Source organism: Marmota marmota, unplaced genomic scaffold (genome assembly GCF_001458135.2).
Source record: "Marmota marmota marmota unplaced genomic scaffold, marMar, whole genome shotgun sequence".
Taxonomy (NCBI): domain Eukaryota; kingdom Metazoa; phylum Chordata; class Mammalia; order Rodentia; family Sciuridae; genus Marmota; species Marmota marmota.
The window spans coordinates 31,644,230-31,662,708 of NW_025999977.1; the positions used below are offsets into that span (position 1 = coordinate 31,644,230).

Below are 18,479 nucleotides of genomic sequence, written 5' to 3' on the forward strand. Positions count from 1 at the left end.
TATATATATATACTCACATATACACATACAAATTGGCTTTTATTAAAAAAGGTCCATCTATGTTAAATTTCGCATTTCATGGGATCAAATAAGGTGAAAAAGCACCAATTTCTGCAATATGTACATGTACAATATGTACATGGGAAACATAAAGGCTGTTAGCTCAAAAATTTTTTTTCCATTTAGAATTACTAAATTTTTGTGGTATATATTGAAAATATGAACATGGATGTTTAGTGTATCCTTCAATTATGTTTTTAAAGATCTTCTAATTCTATCAATAAGTATGTTAGTGATCTTGTCATTGTCCTAATTATTAATGACAAGAAAATTAAGACACAGGGCAGTTAATCTGTCCAGGCCCGCATAAAGCTAATTCATCCTCATGCAGTGTACCCTTGTCTTAAACCATTTTCTGTTGCTATAACAAAATACTGAGGCTAGATAACTCATGAAGAAAAGAGGTTTATTTAGCTCATAGTTTGGAAGGCTTAAGGTCCAAACAGCATGGTGATGGCTCTGGTGAAGGTGCCCCTAACTGCATCACATCATGGTGAATGACATCATGGCAGAAGAGCAGAAGTTAAGAGGAGAGGGAGAGATCACATGTCAAGACATGAAACCAGAGCTTGGGAAAGGGCCAGTCTTGCTCTTTTATAGCTAAACCCTCTCTTGAGAACTAGCCAGGGTCCCAGAAGAATTGCATTAATTGGGGGGCATGTAGCTCAGTGGCAGAACACCTGCCTAGAATGCACAAGGTCCAGGGTTTGATCCCCAGAACTGCAAAACAACAAATATGGAAGTGCCCCCAGCAACCTTATCATTTTCTACTAAGCCCACCTCTTGAAGTTCCCACCACCTTTCATATCCCCACAATGGGAACCAAGGCTCCAAGGCATAAATTCTTGGGGGGCAAATCGTGTCCAAACCATAGCAATCCTACAGGCACTTAACAGTTTCAAAGGAGAAAATTTATGAAAAATCTACTTTTTAATATGCTAAAATAAGCTTTTACTTATTTTACATGTGATCTCTCCCTCTCCTCTTCTGCTCGTTCCAAAGACAAGACCTTTGGAATTATCTTATTTCCAGGCTTTAAGCAGAACATTCATTTTTGCATTACTTTCTCTTCTTTAAAGAAAATTAAATACCATAATATAAATTAATATAATCTAAAGTCAAGACTGAGGCACTCAGTTATTTTTTGCTTTGGGATCATTTGTGCATTTTTTAAGGTGCATATTCTATTTATATTTGTTTTAATGGTGTGCAATTGTGAGATTTTTCTACTGATCAGGCTACAAAGAGTTTTAACTGAAAAATGCCCTTTCTCTCAATCTTGTAATCTTGGAGCAGTGTTAATTGTGCATGTTAATTAGTCCCCTTCTGACTTTTCATGAAAGATCAATCATTGCAAGAGTAATATTCAAGTTATATTTTTTAAAATGCTTGTTTTTAAGGTGTAGGTTAAGCCTGCTAGTCTCAAATGAAACAGGAAGAAAGACTTTAAAATCTCTTTCCACAGGGTCCAAAAATAGAACATTAAGAAAGCAAATATGGGTTGGAGGTGTGGCTCAGTAGTAGCACACTTGCCTAGCAAATGCAATGTTCTGAGTTCAATCCCCCAGCACCAAACAAAAAAAAACAAACAAGCAAAAAAGATGACACAGATTCACAGAAAATAGCAATAGTCATTAAAAACAAGTTGGTTATACCATACATAGCTACTACTACTAGTACTAGACAGAAAGTTGCAACATAATATCATAACTCAAATTCTGCCTTTAAAACCACATTATGTTCCTATATATATATATTTAGTTTTACTTAGTTGGGCCAATTTTATGCTGTTTGTTTTATTTATATACTTGAAAACACTAACAAAGTAGTTTGAGTGTTTTGGTAAAACTAAAACAGCAAAAAATTGTGGTTACAAAATAATCTTTCAATTTATCTAAATCCCACCCCCCAAAAGAAGCTTAAATTTTAGCATAAAATTTTAGCAAGACTAATCCCCTTCTGTTACTGGTCAAGGCTTGATATTTTATGGGCTTCACTCAGTAACTCACATAACTGTTATAGGGAATTCTACAGCTTGAATTTAGAGTTCTGTGACAAAACAAAAGAAGTTGATTAATTACCTTTTATAATATGTTCATTTAGTCTTTCAGGAAAACCCTTCTAATAGTTTGGGTTAGATCTGTATTACAAATTAGGAAGAAACAAAGTAGTAAATTTAGAAAGGGGGAAGGTAGAAATTTCATAAGCAAAAGAAGGTAAAATGATTACCTTCTTTTGATACAATTTTTAGATTAGAGAAAATGAACATCAATCAGAAAACAATGTAATAGCTTAGACAGGAAATGAATGTCATTCATGAGAAAGCCATATATATAGGATGCAATAAAAATTATTATTCAGGATTTTTACAGACTGAAAATGTGAGGGAAACATGATATAGCAGATAAACAATAGCCTGATTACACACATCTCTGTGTGCTACAATTACATTTTATTAAATCATGCAGCTAGTTACAGAATACTTTTATATACACACACATCTTTATCATACAAATATAGGTATAAGTGTGTCATTTAACAAAATAGATACATTCTAAGAAGTGCATTATTAGGCAATTCTGTCATTGTGCAATTGTCACAGAGTACTTACACAAACCTAGATGTAATACACACAATACACACCTAATACACACCTAAGCTATATGTACCCAGGTTTCCTGATTGCCTTTAGGTTTGCAAGTTGCAGCGTTGCTCCAAGTTGTTCTTGGCTTCGGGAGGGTTTTCATGAGATGATATATGGTTGATATATGTGTGGTATAGTTTATTGCTCCTAGGACTATAATGAACAAAACAACAGGAGATTAAATTAAGTACAAGAAAAAATTATACAATCAAGAGATGCTATAAATATATGAGTCTCCTGCCAGCAAAACACAGTATACAGTTTTACAGTAAACTTTTTTTAATAAGTAAAAGGAAAATACTTTAAAATAACAATAAAAAGTATATTGGGGGCCAAGGATGTAGCTCAGTGGTAGAGCAAGTGCTTAGCATGTATTAGACCCTAGGTTTAATCCCCAGCACCAATAAATAAATCAGCAAACAAATAAATAAATAAATAAATAGTATAGTATAGTAAATACATGAGGCAGTAATAGTCTCTCATTGTTATTTCAAGTATTATGCACTATACATAATTATATGTTTTCTACTTTTATACAACTGCTAGTTTGTTTATACCATCATCCTCCACAAACACATGGGATGCACTTCTCCGACATTTTCTAACCCTTTATTTTGCCTCCTACTTTTTTTTAAACTCTTTTATGTTTTATAGATTTTTCCCATAACTTAGCTAACAGTCTTTAGGTTTAGACACAAATATCTCTCAAAAATGTTTAGTGAATCAATAAATCAAAGACTGTAAAGTCTCAAAGGAAATCTAGGAAAAACAAACAAGCTAAATTAAAATAGATTAGGCTTCAGCTAAGTTCGACTTCATCATTTAAGTAACAGACGGCTTCAAGTCTAAGTTGTATACTCAATTCATTCTGGAGTTACTTGATGTTGTCAACTTTGAGGTGTTATGATCAGAGTACAAATTAAAATTAACTATCCAGGTCATGATAGTTTAACTGACTATATTTAAAATAAAACCAACAAACATAAAACTAATGATTTTAGTTGTACTGGAACACTGCATAAATGATAGCTTCTGGTCACTTGAGGGTGGCAGTTGGCCTCCCTTTGATGAAGCAAAAAGGAATTCACTCTATGACCATTCACATTCCTGTTCCTTTTCAGCTTTTTGTTATTTTAAATCTCCCTCCCTAGAATCAAGGTTAACCTACTTTTATTCCTCTGTACTGCCAAAGGATAGGAAGAGATAAATAGATATAAAAAGCTCTTTAACATGAAAAATACTACTAGTATAACACATAATAATAATATTTATTGAGCATACTGTGTGTGTGAGGCATTTAAAAAAGTGCTTTCTGTGCATTATCTCATTTAATCCTTATAAAAATTCATGGGGTAAGGATCACTATCATCCAAATTAATTGATGAGGAAGAGACAGAAGCACAAAGTTTAACTTACCCATGGTCACCATGGAACCATGATACATACCAAGGCAGATTATATTACATGTGTAGTAATACATTACATGTATTTTTTTTTTTCATTTAACTCTCATAAGAACCCTATGAGGTAAATAAGTATTTCCTTTCCCTTCATATAAAGAGATCAATTCTTAGTGAAGTTAAGTGGCATGAAGGTACTAAATGGCAGAGCCTAAGGGACTCTGTCCTAAGTACCTTCCCAGCTGCTTCCTTCCAATGGACTCCTTTGGCTCCACAATATGAGAGAGAGGGTTCAACTCCTCTGTTTGGATAGGTCCTGGTGTGGTAATTTAAATAGCTTCCTATGAGGTCCATAGTACCTTTGTTCTCTTTCTCAGTTGATTTTTTAAATATATTATAACTAACTGGGCACAGTGGCACATGCCTGTAATCCCAGTGACTCCGAAGGCTGAGGAAGGAGAATCACAAGTTTGAGTCCAGCCTCAGGAACTTAGCAAGGACCTCAGCAACTTAACAGGAAATAAAAAAATAAAAAGGGATGGGATGTATTCAGCGGTAAGGTATCCCTGAGTTCAATAATAGAAAGAAAGAAAGAAAGAAAGAAAGAAAGAAAGAAAGAAAGAAAGAAGGAAGGAAGGAAGGAAGGAAGGAAGGAAGGAAGGAAGGAAGGAAGGAAGGAAAGAAAGAAAGAAAGAAAGAAAGAGGGAGGGAGGAATTGTAACTAGTTTTCAGTTTTTCAAAAGAGAGTTTTAAAATTAATACCCAATTATATTAAATCTAGAATAAAAGAAATGCTCTATAGCCACAGGGAATCTTTTTTTTTTTCTATTATAGAGCTTTTTTATTATTACTTTTTATGCTTGGCTTTTATATGCAATGGTATTTTTTTTTCTTTTTTTTTTTTATTGGTTGTTCAAAACATTACACAGCTCATGACATATCATCTTCCATACATTTGATTCAAGTGGGTTATCCACAGGGAATCTAATGTTAATTCCATTTTAAAAAATTCATTAGGACATTTATGCATTACCTTTTTTTTTTCCTGGACAAACCCATATTATAATCACAAAGATAAACAGAAATTATGGGGGAGGAGACAACATAATTGGCTTTTTATTGCAAATTAACTGAATTCTCACTTTTAAGGACACCATATAAAATTCTTGGTGGGGCATATATAGTAATCTCTCCCTTTAGTTACCAGATATTCCTAATCTTCCTCTTAGTCGAGCTATATAATATCTTTTTGATTATATACAGATGTTATAAATACATATGTGGATATATGCAGAGTCTATTGCATAATATTTTAGGAGTACTAGGCTAACCAATATGATAAAAACATATTGAAAAATTCACCCAAATCAGCCAAAAGTTACTAAGCACTATGCTAATGGATGAGTAAATAAAAAATAAGACATGGGCTTCCACAAATTCAGTAGGGGAAAGGGCAGACAGAAAGCCCAGGAGGATCCGATAAACAATTTACAATTCAAATGTGACAAATGACAAGAGAATTGTATATCAAGATTTATCAGAGTACAGAATAATTACTGAAAGCATACAAATCAGAGGAGACAGTTCCAAGGATATAATGATTCTAGCTAGTCTTGAAGGAGAACAGCTAAAAGTCTATTGTAGTAATCCAAACTGAGATATGAACAGGGTGATGGCAGTGGAAACAGAGGCAGGAGGTTTCAAAGTCTATATCAAGTGTCTCAGTTGATTAAGAAATAGATCCTAAAGTATTTCCCCCCCCATAACTACCGAATTAACTTTATATTGACAGCTTTCTGAGTTTTTCAGTTATGTTCCAAGGTCATGAAAAAAGACATAAACACAAAACAATTTTCCAGTAACTACATTCTATCAATTAAACCCAGCTGGTCCTTAGCAAATCATGTTTTTTTTTTTTTTTTTTGTTTTGTACTTAGGATTTTTAATCAGGAAATTCTCCTGTCTCAAGGCACAAAAATTTGACCCTTTTGGCTTTTGGCATATATTATGTACCATGTGTATGGCTTTGTGTGTGTCATTAAGTATGAGGCGGAGGAATATTCCATACGGGAAAAGAAGATTGGCAATTGTGGCGGTGGAAGAGAAAGATTTTAATATTTTGTTTTCACAAAATACCACTCAGAAGAAAAATTCTGTCTGGGCCATTCAGATTGCATTTTCTATTAGGGATAAAATATATCACTTATTAAACCCGATCTGTATCTCTGTAATGCCCTTAGAACAAGAATGGAACGTCTTGAGGAAGTTGAAGTTCATGTCAAACAAAAACATTACAGGTACAAAACGTCTTATGTTTAAATGTGTTGTTGAAAGATTCAACTACAGTGGAGAAGACAATTTATTTTTATAAAGAAGCAAAGCAATGTGAGTGAAATAAAGTACATATAAACAATCTGTTCTCTCACAAGCACTTAAAACTCTGTATATTAACAGTTTGATTCATTTAGAAAAGTTCTTCTAGAAGAGTAACTCTGTCTCTTTAAGGATCACAACAGAAAATGGAAGTCAATAATGAGATGAGACTGGCTGCAAACTGGTCCAATGAGGTCCTGGGAATTTTGCTAAAAGGATATTTGGGCTGGACTAAAACTTTGGGAAGTGGAAGGGAAAAAAAAAAAAGTCAAAGTAAGGCAAGAGAGTTCTTTGAAAAGAAGATAAATGAATCTACTTTCAATTCTAAAACAAAAGTATGGAAGAATAAGGCTAAATACAAAAATATAATCAGATTGAGCTAGATGCTACTGGAGACCATCAGCTTACAATTCCAGAGACTGTGTCAGAAACATCATTTAAAACTAGCTTCGGAGTAGAGCAGGGCTACATACAATTTTACTTGTTCCATCTTTATTACAACTTATTTTAAAATCCCTATAGGGGCCAGGACCTCTGGAGAGATAGCTAGACATAAAGTCAGTGTTAAGCATGTGTGAGGCCCTGGGTTCAATCTCCAGAACAGCAGCAGCAGCAGCAACAGCCACAACAAAATCCCATTTCTTAACTTCAAATCCAGGAATATCCACTAACATTATGATATGGTATCAAAAGTAGGGGCCCAGCGGCACACGCCTGTAATCCCAGGTTGGGAGGCTGAGGCAGGAGAATCTCAGAGTTCAAAGCCAGAGCAACATAGCACGGCCCTGACCAACTTAGCAAGACCCTGTCTCTAAATAAAATACAAAAAAGGCTGGGGATATGGCTCAGTAGTTAAGCACCTTTGGGCTCAATTCCTGGTACCAAAAAGAAAGAAAGAAAAAAAAAAAAGGTGGTGCCCACTTAGGTCAGATTTCTTTCCATTCTCAAAACTTCCCTCTTGACCTCTGAATGGGGATCATTGACTGTAACCCCTCCAATTGTTTCCCTGTATTTTACTTAAGTATTATTTCGGATAAAATGTTGACAGGAAAACTACGTCTTTTTGTGACAATGACCATTAGCCGCTCTGGCTTTTCTCCCACATATATCTATAATTTAACATCTCTTCCCCCTAGATCCCTATGTGACTTCCACTCCAATACTCGCCCTGCGCTGTCACCCTGGCTTCACTGCATGTAGGAGCCGAGGTTCGCGCTGTCACCCTGGCTTCACTGCATGTAGGAGCCGAGGTTCGGTGATTTTCGACTGCACTTCACTTGGATGTTAGAGGTCATACTCGAGGGTGAAGATAGACAAGGAGCAAACGCGAAAACAGTGCAAATTGCCATTCCTGGTTTGCGGTGCCGAGGTGAAGCGCCCCGGCGGCGTCCGTCTCGGTGCGGAACGCCCGGGCCGCCAAGTCAGGCGGCACCTGGAGGGTAGGAGGGGAATGTGGGCGGGAGTCGACGGCGTCTTAGGGTGGGACCTGCTTACGGCTCTGGACACCCTGAAGTCCCAAGTTCGAGACATCACCTCTAGACGCCATCGTCTTCCTTGGAGCGGAGAGCAAAAGAGAAAAAGGCATGTCAGTAGGAACGGTGAGGTTCAAGTGCAGCGCGGGACTGGGCACACACGGGGTCGCGCCAGGGGCGGCGTCGCCGCTCCGCCGCCCAGCGCTCGCAGGGCCGCCGGGACCCCACAGGGTGTGGTGAGAAGCCCAGCGCGCCGGACGCTGCCGCAGCCCCTCACCCGCGTGCGGAGAGCGGACGACCTCCCGCGCGGACACCACCGGTCGGGGCCGCGGGNNNNCGCGGAGGCCAACTTGGATTCTCTCTCGCGGGTGACCACCGCGCGCGGCCCTTCAGGGTCCATCAGTTCCCGGTGTCCCCAAACTAGTTGCGGACGCCACTCACAGTGCCGAATTTTGCCTGAGGCTTTTCGTTTCCTTTCATCACTTTACGCTGTACCCGTCTGAAAGGGGTGAGTAGGTGCTTGGAGAGTCTCCCCACCCGGGTTTCCTGATTGCCTTTAGGTTTGCAAGTTGCAGCATTGCTCCGAGTTGTTCTCGGCTTCGGGAGGGTTTTCGTGAGACGAAGTACTGAAGAGTGCGACTGTTTCTTTGAGCAATAAAAATAACCACATACTATTTGATTGCCTGTTATTTTGTTTCAAGTTGTCCGAACCAGAAGCATAGGCCTTGCGGTCTGCAAGCACGAATATAAAGCGACAGGCAACCTGCAGAGCTTTCCACGCACAGATTGATGGCATGGACATAACTGTCTCTTCAGCCACACCCATCCCCACAGGAAATGAGACTATCGGTGTCATCTTTGATTAGGAAGGATAAGTTACACCCTGAACTCCTACTCTGCAGGACATGGCCTAAATTTATGAACTTTAGCCACAAATGAAACGAAAACTTTTTAAATGCGCCGATTTGTCCTCTAGAAAATATTATTACGCTTAAAATACTTGTACTTGACGTTGTGGTTCTGGTGTTTTTAGCGATTTTGTTTTTGCTTAGGTCAAGCTTAAACTTTTAATGCAGTAAAGGCAGGGAATACCTATGGATTTGCTGCAGAAAATTTCCATAAAGTTCCCCGTTTTACTTTCCTCTTCCCATATTAGAATCTGGGGTGAGGTCAGGTATGGCAATTCAGCTGAAAGGAAGAAATTGCAAGTTTTAATAAAAGTAGTAGTTAAAAATGTGTCACAGAAATCTTTAAGGTAGCTTCTGCTCCATAAGGTAATAATATAAATGATGTAGACCTGAGCAGATGAACTTTGAGTATTCCTGTTTGAGAAGCTAGTTGTAAAACAGTTCCCATTTCAGGATTACTCAGATTCAAGAATGTTGACTGCTGTATACTTTAAAATTAATTTTTAAGTATCCCAGATAGTCTGAGTCTTTTAGTGTACACATTTTATAAGCTTTTGGTTTCATCAGATGACCTTTAAAATAGACATTTCTTTCTGTTAAACACTGCCACACACACACAAAGAATGTAATGAGTTTTGGGATATTAAATTTTTTAAGTTACATAAGAACTGAAAACACTTCATACAGGAAAAAATGAATAGATGATAATTTAAATGCACTTTTCCTAAGGGAAATTTTGGTACAGTTTTTAAAAAAGACATTCTATGGCAAAAATATTAACCATATTAACCATATTAACCATAGTGAAATTAATTGCTCATTTTTAAAGTAACTATACAGAACAAGGGGAAATTATTTGCTAGTACAAGTTTAAATTTGATTTAATAATCACCATCTTCTGTGCTGCTCGTGCTTTGAGTCCCTCCAATTATGTAATTCAAATTGAACTTGTTATATGTGCATACCTCTTTGGAGCAGTTGTCTTATGAAAAAATTGAGGTAGGTACTTAAGAGATGTTTTAGTTTTAATTTCAGTGTAGGAATAAAGTTTTCTCCACTTGTGTGATTAGTTTATAGTGGTGGCATGTGAGAAATTGCTCTTTGGATATTAGCCAATCAGATTTCTTATATACTACTGGGGCGAAGATGAAGATATATGAAACTCAGCATAGATTCACTTTGCATTGCAAGACTGGCAGTCTGTAATCTTATTACTGGATATAATTTTCAGTGCCTGAGCAGAGAGCACAGGTACTATGCCCTCTCAGTACTCTGCCTGACAATGGAGGGACTGAGATTCAAATGCCAATGGTCCAGGTAAGCAGAGTTTTAAAGGAATCAATTTAGTTGAATTAATCTAAAGTAATAGTCATGATTTTGAAAATGTATTAAGTAAATATTGGTATTTTAAAAAATAAGCAGATACTTGAGTTTTTACACAATATACAATATAAAGACCACATCCACACTATTAAGCACAGTGAAACTTGTCAAGGCAAAACATGGACATTGACTTCAGCACACTTGTCAGTGAGTGTTGCACTGAAAAAGGTCATATGTTTTTTTACATGCTAAAAGAGTACATGCACATAATAACGTGGAGGTGATGAGGAGACCCAGCCTGCCACTTCATTAGCATTCCTAGCACACAAAACTAAATTGAACCTGGGTGACCTTTTGCTGGTGGGAGTCATGGTAAATATACTGTTCCAAATAGGAAAAGCATTTTACCTCTTTAGCTTTTACTGAGTTCAAAAAGAATGTTGTCTACGCTAAATAATGAGCTATCTTTTGAATATTTAGTAGCTAGATATGTTTTGTCTTCTTATGATTCTGTTGCCTCTCTCTGCCTTTCTGACTAGTATGTATCAAATGGTCCTAGCTTAAATGTCACTTCCTTAAAGGGACCTTCCTTGAGACCTCAGCTGAAATTAAGTCCCCTTGGTATGCATGGTCATATCACTTCTCATAGTTTGTAATTGCCTAGCTATTTATGCAAATGTTTGTTTAATGTCTGTGACTTCCTTGAGAGCACTGGCCTTGTCTGTTTCTGTCACTGCTATCTTAACTCCAGTGTCTCATAGCAGTCTGGTAAATATTGCTTACTCAATGAGGATTTGTTGAATGAAAATGCTGCTGTTAGAGCTTCTCCTAAGTAGCTACTTTGTTAAGGTAGAAAATAATGTGTTATAGGAAAGGTGACTCTGAGAGGAAGAAGGTAGATGAACTTGTTATATACCATGCAGTAACCTTCAACCAAGTCCCTTAACCTCCAAGACCTTTGTCTATAATAATTTGGCAGACTGGGCTCATGATGCCTTTAATATTCTATGTTTTAAGCCAGGTGTGGTGGCACATGCTTGTAACCCCAGCCGCTGGGGAGGCTAAGGCAGGAAGATTGCAAGTTCAAAGCCAGACCCAGCAAAAGCTAGGGGCTAAGCAACTCATTGAGACTCTACCTCTAAATAAAATACAAAATAGGGCTGGAGTTGTGGTTCAGTGGTCAAGTGCCCCTGAGTTCAATCCCCAGTACACGCCCTCCCCCCAAAATTCTATGTTTTGATTGCATTCAACAATGGTGACAGATGATGTAAACTCACTTAAACACAATATGACAGCTCCCCAAAAGAATACCTGAGATGTTCCACATAAACAGAAATTCTATTATCTTTGATTATAACCTCTCTTATAGCTGTTAAAAATAATATATTTAATTGATATACAGTTTATAAATTAATAAGATATACTATTTCAGCCTTCTACTTGAAGCATAAAGACAAAAAATAAAGCAACATACCAGGGTTTGTATAAATTAGAATTGTTAGCTTTTTTTTTTTTTAATACTTGGTCTTGATATTTTGCTTCCTACAACTTGTTGCAAATTACAGAGCAAATCAAAGTTCCCTAAACTAAACAAGGAGAGGGAAACAGAGGGAATGAGTGGGCTGAAGATAATATGACAACTTCTTGGTTTCTTACTGTTCATACTGCAACTTTAAAAAAAATCACTTTTATAGAAAATTATATGTAATTATAAACAGTTATCAGTTCTATTAGGTAAATTGTATTATTAGTTACTACTATTTAATATTAATTGGTATATAAAATAGAAACTTATTGGGAAGATATTGATCAAATAATATATAACAGTGATATTATATTTTTAAGAGATTGGTTTGTATACAGTGTTCATCAGTATTATACTACTTTATTGTGACAGTTCAGCTTTTTACAACTGTTGAGTCAGACATCTTATGGAGTTCATTCCCTCTTAAGACAACCTGTTGCTAGGCGGTTGATATGGAATGAAATATTAGAAAAGGGATTTGAAGTCCAGAAAATTTTAGTTTGAATCTCAGTTCCATCACTTATTAGCTATGTAATTGTGGGCAACCAGCAACTTCTTGAAACTTTGGTTCCTTTTCTGTAAGAGTTAAATCTCATAAGGATGTTGCAAGGATTTAATGAAGTATGTTTATCTCACTTGCAGAGTTTAGCATAAGGTAAGAGGCTTAATTTTTTTTTTCTTTTTATTTTTTTGTACCAGGGATTGAACTCAGGGTTGCTTAACCATTGAGCCACACCTCCAGCCCTTTTTATTTTTTTTATTTTGAGTCAGGGTCTTGCTAAGTTGTTTAGGGCCTCCCTAAATTGCCAAGGCTGGCTTTGAATTTGTGATCTTCTTGCCTCAGCCTCTTGCTGGGATTACAGGCATACGCCACTTGCCTGGTCTTAATTGCTATTTCTTTTGTAGTTACCATGAAAATTGCTCAAACTTACTGAATAGTTTGAGCACTTACTGTAAACTAGGTATTGTTATAGGTACTTACACAAGTAAGTAAGTAAGTAGTGTTTCCATCTTCTGCAATAACACTGAATAAAACCAATCCCTCTATTAATACCCCTTTAAGTATTTGAAGACCACTTAGTCTATTTGGTTTTGTTAAGCACATGTTTATCACATGACATTGCTTTCCCCTTTATTGGATGCAGTTTTTTCTTCAACTCTAAATCTCTGTAGGTCTAGAAATGTGGGCCATGAAAATAAACATTACAGTATACAGATTGATGCTGATGCATTCTTGGTGCCCAGGGAATTTAGTTTTGCATTAGTCTTCTAGTCACTATAGATATAGATATAGATATATAGATATAGATATAAACATTTATTATGCCATGAATTCATAGGGAATAGGTTCCAGCAGTTCAGGCTCCTTTCCATTTGTTCTCACAAAATGTGCTTCTCTGGGTGGGGCAGGGTGGCGCTTCAGCTGAACCCAGGTACCTTTCTCTTTGGCTTCCTTTTTCTGATCATTTTCCTAGTCACCCATTATATTAACAGTGCATATTAAACTCTTGGGTTCATAACCCAGTCTCATATGAACAATTTCTAAGTCAACATTTTCCTTTTTCTGATGCACATTTAAATTTCTGAAACAAAATGCAAAGCTTTACATTTATCCTTGTAAAGTTTCAAACTCATTTTAGTTTTTATTTCTCCTGTATTTGTTCAATCTGAAGATTGTATAAGCATGTCACCTGTGTCTTCATTAATGCACACATAATGAAAAACAATGTAAGCTAAGAACAGAGTTCCAAGGCTCTCCCCTAAAGAATTATGTAAGTTGACAGAGCAGTACATTTCCCAATGACACTTAACATTCAACTCACAAACAACATATTTGGAAAGATAGTATGGAAAGTACTTTAACTTCTGAACTTCTGTTTTCTCAACTATAAAGTGAGTTGTAAGGATTAAATAAGGTAATACATATACAGTGTTTAGAACAGTGTCCAGCAGATAGTAAGAGTTCAGTGAATGTAAGGTATTATTTCCTCCATCTAAGAAACTGTAATAGTCATTTTTTCTAAGTTGTAAATGCAGTGGACTTGGCATTACTTTTTCTATTTGAATTCAGGCTGACATCTAGTGACCATTTTATTCTCTGGTTATTCACAAACCATTTGCTTCATAATCTATTCTTGGATTTGGTTAAAGAGTTATAACTTTATGTATCTAATTTTTGAAATTTGCTTATCTGCTTCTCTAGCCCCCAGTATTTGAAGCAACTCTACCCAACTTCTGGATTATGACTCTCTCATTCTGAGATCTTTCTCCAAGATTGTCAGAGTCAGCTTTGTGATTACACTTGATCACAAAGTGTATGGAGTGGACTGCATTTGGGCCCAGAGGCTTGAACTCACATAAAGTTGCTTTAAGTCTCTTATTCAAGAGACTTAGGTTTCAGTTCTTAATCTTTTTCTGCAGCTATAATTTAAAACAGTTGGAAAAGAAAAGCAAAATACAAGTTGAGCAATTCTGTCTGTGATCTGTCAACCTTAGCAACATCCTCCCTGAACAAGTGATTCTCGGTTCCTTGTTCTTGTTGAGAGATATTATGTGATTGTGGAGAAGGCACTAGATAAGAAAATATGTAACCTGCATTCTGATTTCTACTCTGTCTCTTCATAGCCATGTGACACTATGTAAATTGTTTTATTACCCTGTGCTTTAGTTTTCTCATCTGCAAAAATGATATTTCTCTGTCAACTTTCAAAGAGGTATTGTGAGATGCAATATGTGAAATGAACTATTAGGTACTGTACAGTATAAGTGTGGAATAATAATTTATTTGAAGGTAGCTATAAATACTTTTAACAGTTTTTCTGGTCTCAGTTTTCTCTGAGCTTTCTTTTATAATACTGTATCTGCATGTCTTTGTTGTTCTGTCATGTTCATCCTAATTCAGCACCATTAACTACTCTGCAAGCATGTCACTCTACGTCCACATTGGATGCCTTACTTTTTCATCATTGGAATTGTTGATGGGTACATAGATAGAGTTTAGAATCCTCTCATGAGCCATTTTACTTAGCCACGTGGGGTCATACCAATGTTTTTTGTTTTTTAACTTTCCGAACTGTTTTCCTAACAACTGTCATACATATTTAATTGTATCTACTGTTGTCTTTCCTACTGTTAGAACTTCTTATGATAAAATCATTTTATCCTGTTTTCCTATCTTACGTATTTATGTCTTTGTTGTCCGGTATATTCCCTCCTGGTCCCTTAGCCTTCTGAAAGGAATTTGTCAGCAAAGCAAGTAAGGAGTCATATTTTGCAGGATTAGACTTTTAACATATAAAAAAAAGAATACTCAATTTACCTATATTAGGAAATTGTTATACATCTTTTATATGACTGGGTGGTATGTGTTTTACATCTTTTCTTTTTTATCCCTTCTGTTTTTCTCTTCTTGTCATACTCATTTATAATTGTACAATAAAAGTGTTGAATTTCATTGATGTAAAATCTTGTAGCTTTTTTAAAAGTGATCATTTCTTCAAGTTTCAAGTGTTAGCAGTGCCGGGGATATTTTTTAAAGCAGGAGGCTCTCTCTAAAATTATTCCTGTAGTAAAAAATGATTCTGATAGCTAGACCAAAAATGGCTACTCATTGTGAATTGTGAACATACAACCAAAAATTATTGTTTTAAAAAAGTATCAGAATACATACATTTTTTTAAATTAATGTCAAGTGAATATAAACTATTAAAAAAAACTTTTTAAAAATTCCTTCTAGGCTGACAGCATTTCAGAAAGCATCTACTTTTCTTGATGGATCCATTCATCAAATGAAATATGCGTGTACTATTTTTAAAAGCTTTTTACATCATCATAGAAAAGTTTACCCCCCCCAAATGAAAATGAGGACATTTGAGAGAGTGATCTGAGAAAGTGTCTTGTCAAATTGGTGAACCAAAGGATAAGTACTGAATAAATTAATCTAAAACATTATTTTTTAAACCAGAAGGCTCTCATCTTGACAGAAAAACAATTTTGATTCAGTGTGTATCTTATGAAATGCAAAGTGAGAGACAAAAACAGACTTAATATAGATGAAGATATTTAGTAAATAAGCATTGTCAACTGTATTCTCATGAAGATAACTCAGTAATGTGAAATCCTGTACAAATCCTTGATTGTGGCCCTAAAAACAAGACTGTTTTTGATGGGACTGATATTAAGAGAAGTAGGACTATTTGTGCATTCAACTCAGAGTGATAGAATTTGTAATCATCGGTATGAATGGCTTAATAGAGGAAATAAAGAAGATTTCATCTACATCCAAAAGTACAGTCATTTTTTTTACTGCTATTATTTTGAAAACCTTTTCATAACCATTTAAAAATAATTGACAACTATTTTTTAAAGATTAAAGAAAGGCAGATGTCTGCAAATAATTCTCCTCCATCAGCCCAGAAGTCTGTGTTACCTGCAACTATTCCTCCTGTGCTTCCAACTCCTTCTCCGTGTTCAAGTCCTCAGACAGGACTCTCTTCCCGACTCTCTAATGGAAGCTTCAGTGCACCATCACTCACCAACTCCAGAGGCTCTGTGCATACAGTTTCATTTCTACTGCAGATTGGCCTCACACGAGAGAGTGTTACCATTGAAGCCCAAGAACTATCTTTATCTGCTGTCAAGGATCTTGTGTGCTCCATTGTTTATCAAAAGGTACTGTGCCAGCTATTTATTTCAATTGTTTCTCAATGTTTCTAATGTATCTCTATCAATTATATATATGTGACAATAAGTTAGCATGTAACAATGAGTTAACCCATAATGGATCCATCAGTAATTTATATCCTGATTATGAGCATTTTTAGAAATATTCTAGTAGACTATGAGCTGAAAATCTGAAATTTCAGAACCTAATTGGAAACCTGTATTCCAGATTGAGAATACCACTTATCCCAGCTTTAAAATGCTGCTGCTCTGTCTCTTAAAAGCAGGAGAATCTATAAATCAGGGGGATATAAGAAATCTCATTTGCTTTCTGAGAAAAAGGACATTGAGGTGGCTTACCAAAAAGGCAAGATACAGCAACAGCTGAGTCCCAGGTCCACATTTTGTGTTTTCTAGTTGCCCTCTACTCTCTTTTGTACACTTTCCTTTCCCTTTAGATCCTGATTATTTTTCAGAAATGGTATTTGGTCATGTTTGTTAAGTTCAGTCTGTCAACTTCCACTTTTTCTGTGTTTCGATCACTTATATTTAATACAGTTTTCACTATAGATATATTTAAATATACAGGTGGTCTCCTGCTGATAATAGTTTGATTTAGGACTTCTCAACTTGATGATGATATGAAAATGGTACTCATTCAATAAAACTACTTTGAATTTTCCTAGCTAGCTATACATGGTACAGTACTCTTGCAATGCTGGGCAGCAGCAGCCAGCCCCCACTCCCAGTCAGCCAAGCGATCACAAGGGTAAACAGCTAACAGCACTACAGTGTACTGAGTTGCTAAGTTACTGATGTTTGGTAGGCTAGGTGTATTAAATGATTTTTGACTAAGTATTTTCAACCTAGGATGAGTTTATTGGGATATAATCATAAGTCAAGGAGCATCTATATAAAAATATTTGCTATTTGTTTTATATTTGTCCCTTCTGTTCTTGGGGGCTTTTTACCCCTTCCTTTTCTGCCTTCTTTTGAATTGAGTATTTTATATCATTTCATTTTATCTTTACTGCTGGTTTTTTATTTAAAAAATTGCCAAACAATTCTTTCAGCTATTTTCCTACTGTAGGGGTCAGTGGTTTACATCAAAAAGCAAAATCTAGTCTTCCACTTCTTTTATTTCTATATACATTAGTTCTTATTATTCACAGTAGTCATGCTCTAAAATCTCTGCAACTACTGAATTAGCAAGTACTGAACCATTGCTCCTAGTGGAAATACAGGTTAGGTTCCTCCTCTGTTCATAATATTTTTGTTAGTAAAGAAGTTAACCTTGTACTCACACAGTCAGTAGCACCATAACTCATGGCTGAATAAAGGTTGATTAACTCAGCCAGAGTTTAGAGCCAATGGAAATTATCATACTTAAGGACCAGATGATAATAATCTGAAGGTTTTTTTTCCCCAAACATTTAAATTGTATGTTTCATTATATGAGCTTGCCATTTGTTTTCCCTATGCTGAAAATGTAATAATCTGGTAATTTAAAATTCATTGAGGTCCACATCTAATCACAGTTTAATTAAGATAGTTGCACCTAGATAGAAAGAAAACAAATGCTAGTGACTTTGTTTTTTCTAATTGGCAGTTTTCAGAAAGTAAATAGTATGATACAGTTGTCCCTTACCTCAGGACCATTATCTGTTATGGCCTTCAGTTGAACAAATACTTATGGTCCAGTCACAGTGCTAGGTACTACTGAAGCTCCTGGGAAGAACGATTCCTTGCCCTTAACAATTTATGTTTCAGAAAAAATGAGTGAATGTCAAATTACTGTAATGTAAGGTAGATCGTGAAGGAAAGGTTCAAGATGGTAAAATGACTCAAAATAAGAAAAACTCCTAGACTGTAGAGTTAGGAATGCCTTCCTTTTTGCTTTTGCCATCATCTCCTGTATACTTCACCTGGGGAAATAAACCTTACTGCTAGTATAAATAAACTAAGACTTTAATATCATCAGTAGTCAGTAAAAGAGCAGAAACCAATCCATTTATGCACAGGTGGACTTCTTTTTCATGGTGAAATGAATAAAGCCTTGGGTACTATGTAAGCTAGGCCTAGGTATTCAAGAAATTCATGGAAATCTCTGCC

General features: G+C 36.0%; 1 protein-coding gene across 3 annotated transcripts in view; it reads left to right on the forward strand.

Moving 5' to 3' along the window:
* Positions 1-7,951: 7,951 nt before the first annotated feature.
* The window catches only part of Prkd3 (protein kinase D3), a 69,610-nt gene continuing 59,082 nt past the window's right edge, over positions 7,952-18,479 (forward strand). For 2 of the 3 annotated variants that reach the window (XM_015479758.2, XM_048804541.1), the window contains exons 1-2: positions 8,293-8,457; positions 15,442-16,376. In XM_015479758.2, the coding sequence (XP_015335244.1) occupies positions 16,089-16,376 (288 nt within the window). In that variant the 5' untranslated portion in view covers positions 8,293-8,457; positions 15,442-16,088. Of the gene's footprint in view, positions 8,076-8,292; positions 8,458-15,441; positions 16,377-18,479 lie in introns of those variants that run through there. The other variant, XM_048804540.1, reaches the window with a different exon arrangement.